The 13,195-nt window shown below is 43.3% G+C and overlaps 1 protein-coding gene across 1 annotated transcript in view; it reads right to left on the reverse strand.

Annotated features, from left to right (window-relative positions):
• The window catches only part of HPGDS (hematopoietic prostaglandin D synthase), a 157,980-nt gene that overhangs the window by 14,392 nt on the left and 130,393 nt on the right, over positions 1-13,195 (reverse strand). Inside the window, exon 4 of the mRNA XM_073638215.1 lies at positions 6,874-6,974. Within this exon, the coding sequence (XP_073494316.1) occupies positions 6,874-6,974 (101 nt within the window). The remainder of the gene's footprint in view (positions 1-6,873; positions 6,975-13,195) is intronic.

Genomic DNA, 13,195 nt, shown 5'->3' on the forward strand with positions numbered 1-13,195 from the left:
AATAAGACTCTTTTTACAAGCTTTCCTGTGGAGGTTGATAACCCCTGGCCCTGGTGAAGCTGTGTCCCTGCTTAAGAACAAGTGCTGAGCTGGGGAAAGCTGTGTGGCTCTTTGGAGTTTTGTGGAAGTCCATGCTGAGTGACTAGAGACTTTGTGCTGAAGGAGCCAAGTGTCGAGTGAGAAGGGAGAGAGACTGAGGATATCATCTCTGTGACCGAGTGCGTGGTCGGTGGTCCGGAAAACAGTCAGTGACTGCGAGAGGAGAGAAGGGGTCCGGTGCCATTCACATTGAGAGGATACTGACAAGCCTTGTGAAGAGATCTTCCCAGACCTTAACCTGAGGCTACAGGACTAAAGTTCCCGGCGTGTGGGCTCGGCATCGACCGACAAGACAAGGAACCTTTGCTGTTTTTGTGAATGTAGCTTTTGTTTGGCGCCAAAGTTTTCCCGGGACTAGCTGCAGCCACCGCGATTCACAGGCCTGTGATAGACCACATCTGAGGTTAACGGTACCGTAACTTTAAGATAACCGGGTATCCCTATACTAGGGGAATAAGAGCAATTGGTATAGTTTCATACATTGTTATTGTTAATAGTGGTAGGATTGTACTCAGTGTGCCATCTCAGGGGTCCCTATAGAAGACCCTCACTAGATTGACACAGTGTTTAGGTAAAATTGTTACAGATCTTTAGAATAATTCACAAACTGGAAACCTTGAGATTGGCACATTGATTTCAGCTTTTGCTGATTGTGTGTATTTAGTAGAGACAGTGACCCAGGTAGAACCTGAGACTGATTCATGCAATACTGAATTTTAGTCTAATCCCTGTTTTAGTAAAGAAAGTGTTGTTTATTTCGGTCTCTGGCTCAGTTTGTGACTCAATGGATCTCTCTCGGACCTCCGGTCATTACAAGCCTATATATTTGCAGCATGTGTGAATATATATACTGTATATTTGCACATGCAGATATATACATATACATCAGATTTTCTGACAAGTCCTAAAAGTAGATTCAGATAACCAATTCAAATGTCTATGATTGGCAAAAGTATGTGAACCTGTAGGATCAGCAGATAATTTCAAGATCAGCTGCTGGTAGCTCCCTTTACGATGTCCCAGATTGCTGGAGGGGAGACAAGTCTAGAAACGTTACACGCCATGGTAGCTTGTTTAAGCCCTGCTGGCTGCTCACAGTAGCAGGAGCATCAATGTTGAAAAATTGGCTAGTTTGGAGAAATGGCCATAGCACTGGTTCATTGATACATTGACACGGGTGTGTCAGAGGTGACAGACAGTCGTCCTGCAGTGGGTTGCAGGAGATCTCCACGTTTGCCAATGCAGACAGCTGCTTAGATAGGAGGCTGTCTTTAGGACTGAGTGACTACCTCTCTCTTGCTAATTTGCTCTTGGGCCTGGGTGTATATATACATGGTGTGTCTGAGAGGGCGTCGCCGGTTATATTCATTTCTACTTGTGAAGCTTATCAGTAGCAGTACCTCATCCTTTCTGGAGCTTTAGGCCGTGTGCACATTTGGAGTACATGTAAAGCTAAGCCATTTTCCCCTGTTTTAGCTACCCTTGCTGTCTCTAGAGTTTTAGTGGAGGTTGACTAGTGCTCATCTCCTTTCATCCCTAGCCATAGCCTTATGCCAGGGAAAGTAGGGCGAGGCACACGATCGGCGATAGCTGAGGAGGCTATATGGGGACGTTAGCTGAGACAGGGTGATGCTAGACTAGACTAGCAGGTCTCCAGTTCCCCCTTTCCCTTGTGTCTGGGCTCCCTTTCCCTTTTACCTTTGTGTTGCACTTACACCTGGCATGACATAACTGGCAGAGCACGTTTAGGAAAAAAAAAATACTGACATTTTGTTTGGTTTTTTATCTTTGTGTTTTTGGGCGTGCACCTTTTTTTCCCTTTCTCCTTTGGTAGGAGATCAGTTGCAGAGCTCGCAGAGCAGTTCCGCTGTCTGTCTCTGGAGGTGAATGACCTCCGCTGTGAGGTTCAGCAGCAGCATTAGCGGTTACAGGCCACCAATGTAGGGGTCTCTGCAGGTAGGCCTGTACAGCCTGAACCCAAGGTTGCCCTCCCGGACAGGTTTTCAGGAGGTAGGGACAAGTTTTTTGGATTTAAGGAGGCATGCAAATTATATTTCAAACTTCATCCCTACTCCTCCGGTAATGAGGAGCAACGGGTTGGTATTGTGGTCTATTGCGGGGCGATCCTCAGTCATGGGCGTTTTCGTTACCGCAGGACTCGGTTTGTCTCCAATCTGTGGAGGTATTTTTTTGAGCTCTGGCCCTCATCTATGATGACCCTGACCGAGTCGCCTTGGCTGAGTCTAGGCTACGTCGCCTTCAGCAGGGGATTCAGTCAGTGGAAATGTACAGTTCGGAATTCTGTAGCTGGGAAACGGATTCCAAATGGATTGACTCAGCCCTTAGAAGTCAGTTTTGTGAGGGGCTTACTGAAAGGTTGAAAAACGCCTTGGCTGTATATGAAACCCCTCAGTCCTTGGAGGCTGCCATGTCTTTGGCCATAAGTCTGGATAGGTGCCTTCGGGATAGACGGGTGCAACCACCTTCTCCGGGACCTTCTGGTCAGGGTTGTGTACCTTTACCAGGGGAGCGGTCTGGGAGTGAACCAGTACTGGGGGAGGTGGAAGAACCCATGCAGTTAGGGGGTGTTTTTACATCATACATCTCCCCAGAGATTCGCTAGAAAAAAGGCGTATGTTTTTTTGTGGGAAAAAGGGACACTTTGTTGGGACCTGTCCTTCTATTCCTAAACAAAAGGAGACTCGATTAACTCTCGGTAGTCTGGAGTTGGATAAACAAGGGGTGCATTTGTGGCCAAACTGCAGTTCCCACTTTCTCCTGACAGCAGAGGTGGTGCTAGAGAGCAAAACCGAAAAAATTTCTGTGTTTGACAGTGGAAACGGGGTCAACATGGCTGATGCTGAGTTTGTGAAAACTCATGGTCGTGTTTAGCGGAGCCTATTCCCATCTTTGCCATTGACTCGGCACCACTTGCACAGAAAGCATTTATTCAGATTGTACATAATGTAAAACTGAGGATGGGGTCAGTTCATTGTGAAATCATCCCTTGCTATGTTCTGGACAATCTTCCTACTCCGATTGTTTTGGGTATCCCTTGGCTTTTTAAACATAATCCGTTGATGAATTGGAAAGCTGGGGAGATTATTGCCATGAGAACTGTCTGGATGTTTCCATTGCTGCTGTCTCTATGGAAATATTACCTGATTTTCTGTCTGGTTTTGAGGATGTTTTTTCTGAGAAGGGGTGTCAGGATTTGCCTCCTCATCGCGCTTATGACTGTCCTATCATCCTGACCCCTGGAGCTAAACTACCGAAGTCCAGACTGTATAATCTTTCTGGCCCTGAGAGACAAGCCATGAAGGATTTCATTGCGGAAAGTCTGGATAAGGGACATATTAGACCCTCATCTTCACCCATTGCAGCAGGGTTCTTCTTTGTGAAGAAAAAAGATGGCGGTCTACTTCCCTGTTTAGATTTCCGGGAATTAAATCAAATTACCATCCATGATCCATACCCTCTTCCTCTGATTCCTGATTTGTTCAGCCAGTTTGTGGGAGCTAAGGTATTCTCCAAGTTGGATTTAAGGGGAGCCTACAATCTGGTTAGAATCAGAGAAGGGGACGAATGGAAGATAGTGTTCAATACCCTGGAAGGACATTTCAAAAGTATGGTTATGCCTTTTGGTTTGACCAATGCACCTGCGGTATTCCAGCATTTCATAAATTATATTTTCCATCATTTGGTGGGGAGGTTTGTGGTGGTCTATCTGGACGATATTTTAGTTTATTTACCTGATTTTGAGACTCATCGGGGGCATGTTAAGCAGCTACTCCAGATTTTAAGGGATAACAAACTATGCCAAACTAGAAAAATGTGTTTTCGCTGTTCAGGAGGTGCAGTCTTTGGGGTACTTGTTGTCTTCTCAAGGTTTTTGGATGGATCCAGAGAAGATCTGTACAGTCCTTGACTGGGAAAGTCCCGAGAACCTGAAGGCCCTACAACGTTTTCTGGGCTTTATTAATTTTTACAGGAAATTCATCCAAAATTACTCTGTTGTAGTGAAACCCCTTACTGACATGACTAAGAAGGGGTCCGATTTTTCCAAATGGTCGGATGCTTCCCTCCAGGCTTTTTCTTCCTTAAAGAATCATTTTGCCACTGCACCTGTACTCAGTCAACCCAATGTTTCTCAACCCTTTAGTGTGGAGGTCGATGCTTCGGATGTTGGGGTTGGGGCTGTGTTGTCTCAGGGTTCGTCCCCTGGTAAATGGCGTCCATGCGCCTTCTTTTCTAAAAAATTGTCTTCGGCTGAGAGAAATTATGACGTGGGTAATAGGGAACTTTTGGCAATCAAATTGGCATTCGAGGAATGGAGACTCTGGTTGGAGGGGGTTGTCCATCCTATTACTGTTATTACTGACCATAAGAACCTGTCATATCTCCAGTTAGCTGAATGTCTCAACCCTAGGCAAGCCAGATGGTCCCTGTTTTTAACTAGGTTCAATTTTGTTGTCACTTTTCCAGGGGTCAAAAAGGTCAAGGCTGATGCTTTGTCCCGGAGGTTCCCTGGTGGTGGTGACCATGAGAACCCTGCCCCGATATTACAGAAAGGGGTAGTTATTTTGGCTCTTTATCCTGAACTGGAGGGTGAGGTGTTGGAGGCTCATGGGGACGCCCCTGCCTCCTGCCCTTCAGGAAAGTTATTTGTACCATCTGATCAGCGCCGCAAAGTGATCAAGGAACATCATAACTCTGTGCTTGCTGGGCATCCAGGTGGTAAGGTAACCGCGGATCTCCTCTCTCGTCATTTTTGGTGGCCAGGGTTCCATCGGGATGTAATTGAGCATATAGCAGCTTGTAGTATTTGCACGTGTTCTAAGGTTTCGCATACCCGTCCTTCTGGTACTTTTCTTCCGCTACCTATCCCTAGTAGGAACATGGACACACTTGTCCATGGATTTTATTATTGATTTCTGCAGGCAAAACTGTGGTTTTGGTGGTAGTAGATAGGTTCAGTAAAATGGTTCACTTCGTCGCATTACCTGCACTTCCCAATGCCAAGACACTTGCTCAGGTGTTCATAAATGAGATTGTGAAGCTTCACAGGGTTCCTTCCGATGTGGTGTCTGATCGGGTGACCCAGTTTGTTTCCAAGTTCTGGAAGGCATTCTGTTCTCCACTGGGGGTGCAGCTGTCCTTTTCCTCTGCCTTCCACCCTCAGTCGAATGGTCAGACCGAGCGTGTCAATCAGAACTTGGAGACATACCTCAGGTGTTTTGTCTCCAAAAATCAGGAGGATTGGGCATCCTACTTACCTTTGGCAGAATTTGCCATCAATAATCATCGTCTAGAATCCACTGGCAGGTCAACGTTCTTTGGTGCATACGGTTATCATCCACAGTTTGGTACCTTCAGTGGGGGGAGGAGCTTCAGGAGTTCCTGAGGAGGAACCGTTTGCTTTGTCGCTCTCTTTGGTATGGCAGGGTGTTCTGTGTAATTTAAAGACCATGGGAGACAGGTATAAACGTATGGCTGACAGAAAACGCTTGCCAAGTCTGGACCTGAATGTAAATGACTGTGTGGTTGTCTACCAGGAATATAAGATTGAAAGTTCCTTCTTGGAAGCTGGGACCTAGGTTTATTGGTACCTATAAAATAACCGCCGTCATTAATCCAGCAGCGTTTCATCTTGAATTTCCACAGGTCCTTACTCAAAAGGTATGTGGAACCTCTTGAGCCCTCACCTCTACCACCGCCCCCAGTAATGGTTGATGGTAATCTGGAGCTCCAGATTTTGAGGACTGTAGATTCTCGTCTCCAATGTCATTTTCTACAATACTTGGTGCACTAGAAAGGCTATAGTCCAGAGGAGAGGATGTGGGTTTCAGCATCAGAGGTGAACGCTCCCAGATTGGTTCGCTCATTCCACACCTCTTTTCCTGAGAAACCCGGTCCTGAGTGTCCGGAGGCCACTCGTAGAGGGGGGGGGGGTACTGTCACAGGTGTGTCAGAGGTGACAGACAGTCACCCTGCAGTTGGTTGCAGGAGATCTCCACGGTTGGCATTGCAGACAGCTGCTTAGATAGGAGGCTGTCTTTAGGACCGAGCGACTACCTCGCTCTTGCTAATTTGCACTCTTGCCTGGGTGTATATATACCTGGTGTGTGAGAGGGCGTCGCCGGTTATATTCATTTCTACTTGTGAAGCTTAGTACCTCATTCTCTCTGGAGCTTTAGGCCGTGTGCACATTTGGAGTTCATGTAAAGCTAAGCCATTCTCCCCTGTTTTGTCTACCCTTGTTGTCTTTAGAGTTTTAGTGGCGGTTGACTAGTGCTCATCTCCTTCCATCCCTAGCCGCAGCCTTACGCCAGGGAAAGTAGGGCGAGGCACAAGATCGGTGATAGCTGAGGAGGCTATATAGGGACGTTAGTTGAGACAGGGTGACACCAGACCAGACTAGGAGGTCTCCACTTCCCCCTTTCCCTAGTGTCTGGGCTCCCTCTCCCTTTTCCCTCTGTGTTGCACTTACACCTGGTATGACATACATTTTTTACTGCAAGTGAAATTGGATGTCTGGCTTAGAAATGGAAGCAACCAGTGGGATCCATCTACACCCATCTACTGTTTGGAGACGTCTGGCCAAAGGAGGTGTTCATGGAAGAATTTTAACCACAAACAATACCTTCAACATGGAAACAAGGCCAAGCGACTCAGCTATGCATGAAAATAAAGGAAGTGCAGGAAAATTGCCGCAAAATGAATAAAAACCCCATTGATATTTCCTATTAGGCAAAGGTCAAGCCTGTGCTATACCTTCTCATCTCCACTCCATGGAAACAATGATACAAAGTCATCAATGGTGTCTAATATGGCATCAATGCGAAGGTCATCCAAATCAGTCTTTCCTTTCAGACCTAGGGAGCAAATCAGCCAAACATTTTATGTACACAACCACTTTATATCTCCATATATTATAAATATGAGACTTTTATATAACATCCAATATGCTAACTCATTCTACAGTACAATACACAAGAACAGTGTACAGATTTATTAGGCGTACCAAACAACCAGAGCACAACAGACAATATAAAGAAGCATTTACTTTTTTGACAATTTTTTTTTAAGAAAGATGCAGATTTGTCCAATCTTTTTATAAATGCAAAATTGCTAGATGTTATGTATTGATAAAAATCCTTTATGTATCACTTGTCTACAATACTAGAGTGGGGGTGTTATATTGGCAAATGAGGTTTAACGAGGAGAAATGTAAGGTCATACATATGGGAAGGAAAAATGGAAGTCACCAGTACTCACTGAATGGGAAATCATTGGGGAATTCAGAGATGGAGAAGGACTTGGGCATCTTGATTGATAGCAAACTAAATTGGAGTGCCCAAAGTCAGGCAACTGCTGTAAGGGCAAACAGGGTAATGGGATGTATCAGAAGAGGTATAGCTGCAAAGGATGAGAACATTGTTCTTCCACTGTACAAAGCACTGGTCAGACCACACTTGGAATACTGTGCTCAGTTATGGGCCCCAATATATAGAAAGGATATAAATGAGCTTGAAAAGGTACAAAGAAGGGCAACAAAATTAATAAGGGGAATGGAGGGACTGCAATACCCAGAGAGGTTGGCAAAACTAGGACTATTCAGCCTGGAAAAGAGAAGGTTGAGGGGGGACATAATAAATGTGTACAAATATGTTAGGGGACAGTATAGAGACCTTGCCAGGGATTTGTTCAAAAGGAGGAATATTACGGTAACAAGAGGGCATTCACTAAGACTGGAAGAGAAAAGGTTTCAGCACCAGCATAGGAAGGGGTTCTTTACGGTAAGAGCAGTGAGAATATGGAATTCACTGAGTGAGGAGACGGTAATGTCGGATTCACTACACCAGTTCAAGCGGGGACTGGATGCATTTCTAGATACCAGGCAGATTTCAGCATATACTTAAAAATAAAATAAAATAGTAGGTTGATACAGGGATTTATTCTGACTGCTGGTTTCAGAGTCGGGAGGGAATTTTTCCTCAGGTGAAGATTGGCCAAATCATTTGGGGTTTTTGCCCTCCTCTGGATCAACTTTAGCAATTACAGAACTAATAGGTCGAACTTGATGGACGCAAGTCTTTATTCGGCTTTACAAACTATGTTACTATGTTACTATTGCCAGTCAAAGATTATTGTGAAGGTTTGCTGCAAATCGTTTTTATTCCCAATACTGATGACGACACTACATTTTTTAGACAATGTCAAGTAGCTTACATTTAGTACTTTACTGAGGTTCATGGAAACACAATATTCTAAGCTATCTAAGTCACTTGTACTCATCTATTGTGGAACATCTGCTTCTATGGTGCCGATTAAGATTTACCCTTTTCATGACTCCTGGATTATCATACTAGCAATAAATTATAAAGGTTCTATGAAATTCTTAACTTTTCACTATGGAGGGTTCCATGGTAATGACAAAGTCATACAGCTAGTTCCAGAAATATTGGACAGTGAGCGAATCTTCATGATTTGGGCTCTGCATGCCACTATTTTTTTTATTTAAAATGAAACAACTGAGATGCAATTGAAGTGCAGACTTTCAGGTTTAATTAAAGGGGTTAAACACAAATATCCTGTTAAAAGGTTAGGAACTGCAACCATCTACACAACCTCCTCATTTCAGGGGCCTAAAAGTAATTTAACAAATTACCGTATTTTTCGGACTATAAGACACCGCAGACCATAAGACGCACCTAGGGTTTAGAGAAGAAAATAGAAAAAAAAAAGGTAAGCAAAAATTGTGATTCCCATCCTGGTATGCAAGGCAAGGCACCCCTCATCCTGATATGCATGGCACCCCACATCCTGGTACGCATGGCACCCCTCATCCTGGTATGCATGGCACCCCTCTTCCCTCATCCTGGTATGCATGGCACCCCTCTTCCCTCATCTTGGTAAGCATGGCACCCCTCATCCCTCTTCCTGGTATGCATGGCACCCTTCATCCTGGTATGCATGGCACCCTTCATCCATCATCCTGGTATACATGACCCCCCTCATCCCTCTTCCTGGTATGTATGGCACCCCTTATCCCTCATCCTGGTATGCATAGCACCCTTCAACCCTCTTCCAGGTATGTATGGCCCCCTTTATCCCTCATCCTGGTATGCATGACACCCTTCATCCCTCATCCTGGTGTATATGGGCCCCCTCATCCCTCTTCCTGGTATGCATGGCACCAATCATCCCTCTTCCAGGTATGCTTGGCACTCCTCCATCCTGGTATGCTTGGCACCCCCTGATCCCCATCACGCTGCACACAAAAAATAAACAATTATACTCCCCTCCTCTCTGCACCAGCGCTGTGTCCTGCTCTGCTGCCGACACTGATCTCACTGTGTGAGCCGCGCACGGCGTCAGTGCCATGCACTGCTCACACTGTGAGATGCTGAGCCGGAATAGTCACTGCTCCCACGCCGGGACTATGGACGTGGGGAGCAGTGACCATTCACTCACCTTAATAACGTGCACAATGTACCCACAGCGCGGCTCCTGCAGCGGGTCAGCGGTCATGTGTGCCCGCTATAAAGACCACTCCATGGGTTGTAGTGAATATTCATGGTCTTTAATAGCGGGCACACATGACCGCTGAGAAGCTGCAGGAGCAGCGCTGTGGGTACAATGTGCGCGCGATTTAGAAAAATGAATATTCTCTGCTCTCCACGCCCATGAGCAGTGAATATTCATTTTCTTTAGCAGTGAGCAGTGTAGGATGCAGTAGCCTGCTACTGTCTCCTGTGCCCCCTCCTCTGCCGCTCCACCACCACCCACAGCATATATTATATATTCGGACTATAAGACGCGCACCCCACTTTCCTCCAAAATCTGAGGAAAAAAGTGCATCTTATAACTGAAAAATACGGTAACTTTATTATAAATAAAATGTTAATTTTTTAATATTTTGTAGAGAATCCTTTGCAGGCAATGACTGAAGTCTGGAAGACATGGATGTCACCAAACTCCGTGTTTCCTCCTATTTTGTGATGCTTTGCCAGGACTTCAGTTCACTTCAGTTGTTGCTTGTTTGTGGGTCTTTCTGCCTTAAAGGGGTTATCCCACAAACAAAAGTTAATTTTAATCAATAGTTCTAAGGAATAATAATAACTTCAACAATTGAATGTGTTTAAATAAAATGTTCCTGTGCTAAGATAATTTTATAATTGTGCCCCTGCTGTGTACTGTGTAATGGCTTCTGTACACTTCAGAATTAATCTGTCTGCTTCTGTTTTCAGTCACATCAGCAATAAACACTAGTGACCCAGTGACATTGAAAGCCATACATGCTCATGTCATCATACTGCCTCCATCATGTTTTACAGAGGATGTTGTTTGCTTTGAACATGAGCCGTTCCAAGCCTTCTCCATACTTTCTTCTTCCCATCATTCTGGTACAGGTTGATATTAGTTTCATCTGTCCAAATAATGCTTTCCAGAACTGGACTGGCTTCTTTAGATGTTTTTTGGCAAACTCTAATCTGGCCTTTCTATTTTTAAGACTGATTAATAGTTTGCACATTGGGATGAACCCTCTGTATTTGCTTTCATGAAGTCTTCTCTTTATGGTAGTCTTAGATACTGAAACACCTACTTCCTGGAGAGTGTTCTTCACTTGGGTGAATGTTGTGAAGGGGTTTTTCTTCACCATGGAAAGGATTTTGTGATCATCCACCACTGTTGTCTTCTGTGGACGTCCAGGCCTTTTTGAGTTCCCAAGCTCACCAGTGCACTCTTTTTTTGCAGAATGTACCAAACTGTTGATTTGGCCACTCCTTGCATTTCTGCTATCTCTCTGATAGATTTCTTCTTTTTCTCAGCCTAATGATGTTCTGTTTCAATTCTACTGAGAGTTTCTTTGACTGCATGTTGTGGGTTCATAGCAACAGCTTCCAAATGCAAATGCCACATCTGGAATCCGCTCCAGACCTTTTACCGGCTAAACAAGGGAAAAGCTCATATAGTCCATTAAAGAGCTTTTGAGATAATTGTCTAATTACATTTGGTCCCTTGAAAAAGAGGCAGCTACATATTTAAGACCTGTAATTCCTAAACCCTTACTCCAATTAGGATTTGAATACTCTCAAAGGAGTTGGCACTTTAAGCCCATATTGCTTATATAACTGTATCATGGGAATGTTTTGGTTAACAGTTAAAATACCAAAACTTGTGTCACTGTCCAAATATTTCTGGACCTAACTGTAGGTATTGTTTATGGCTTACAGTACATTACATGACTATGTTTAATACAGATAAAATTAATTTGCAGGTTAATGGATAAAAAAAGTAAAAATGGAATAGATAAATTATTAGTAGCTTATAATTAGCATTTTACTGAGGTTCATGGAAAAACAGTATTCTAAGTTATCTAGGTCACTTGTACTCATCTATTGAGAAACATCTGTTTCTATGGTGCTAAGAGTAAGATTTACCCTTTTCATTGCTCCTGCACAGTCGTACTAGCAATAAGGTTCTATGAAACTCTTAACTTTTCATTATGGAGGGTTCCATGGCAATGACAAAGTTATAAGTATTTTGTGGCATAGAGTAAATTACATGTCTATGTTTAATACAGATTACGAAATGAATTTGCAGGTCAGTGTACAAAAAAAAATGTTAAAAGGGGGTAGCCAAATTGTCACGTGTCACAGTCTTAGTAAATCTAAAATAACTAGAAATCTAAAGAACTAAAAATCTAAAATAATTAAATAACTAGCCTTCTGAACAATAAGCTGAATATAATAATTTTATAGCAGTGAGTATATGGGAATAATATGGGGTACAGGTTTTGTATGATATCTCATATACAGGTGCATCTCACTAAATTATTAGAGTCATTACAGAGTGATCTATTTCAAGTGTTTATTTCTGTTAATGTTGATGATTGTGGCTTACAGCCAATGAAAACACAAAAGTCATTATCTCAGTAAATTAGAATATTTTATAACAGCTTGAAAAATGGATTTTAAAATCTGAAATGTTGGCCTACTGAAATGTATGTTCAGTAAATGCACTCAATACTTGGTCGAGGCTCCTTTTGCATCAATTACTGCATCAATGCGGCGTGGCATGGAGGCGATCAGCCTGTGGCACTGCTGAGGTGTTATGGAAGCCCATGTTGCTTTGATAACAGCCTTCAGCTCATCTGCATTGTTGGGTCTGGTGTCTCTCATCTTCCTCTTGACAATACCCCATATATTCTCTATAAGGCTAAGGTCAGGCATGTTTGCTGGCTAATCAAGCACAGTGATACCGTTGTTTTTAAACCAGGTATTGGTACTTTTGGCAGTGTGGACAGGTGCCAAGTCCTGCTGGAGAATGAAATTTCCATCTCCAAAAAGCTTGTCGGCAGAGGGAAGCATGAAGTGCTCTAAAATTTCCTGGTAGACGGCTGCGCTGACTTTGGTTTTGATAAAACACAGTGGATCTACACCAGCAGATGACATGGCTCCCCAAACCATCACTGATTGTGGAAACTTCACACTAGACCTTAAGCAGCTTGGATTATGTGCCTCTCCACTCATCCTCCAGACTCTGGGACCTTTGATTTCTAAATAAAAATTGGAACTCTGGTACCTTGTGGAGTGTGTCAATGACTGCCTTCTGGACATCTATCAAGTCAGCAGTCTTGCCCATGATTGTGGAGCCTACTGAAACAGACTAAGAGACCTTTTTAAATGCTTAGGAAGCCTTTGCTGGTGTTTTTTGTTAATTATTCTAATTTACTGAGTTAATGACTTTTGTGTTTTCATTGGCTGTAAGCCACAATCATCAACATTAACAGGAATAAACACTTTAAATAGATCACTCTGTTTGTAATGACTATATAATATATGAGTTTCACTTTTTGTATTGAAGAACTGAAATAAATTAACTTTTTGATGATATTCTAATTCAGTGAGATGCACCTGTATATAAAAAGCTAGATAACCATGAAAGTGTGAATAAGAAATTAAAATAGTCACTTGGTTGTGTGAATAAGAAGTAAATATTTGCCAAAAGGGGATCTGTTACCAGATGTCAGATTATAAGGTGCATACGTGATAAAACACATCTTAAACCAGACGAAGCTGGTGTACTT

The sequence above is a fragment of the Phyllobates terribilis genome, unplaced genomic scaffold (assembly GCF_046119375.1).
Source record: "Phyllobates terribilis strain yellow unplaced genomic scaffold, ASM4611937v1 Scaffold_1__5_contigs__length_1240528914, whole genome shotgun sequence".
NCBI lineage: Eukaryota > Metazoa > Chordata > Amphibia > Anura > Dendrobatidae > Phyllobates > Phyllobates terribilis.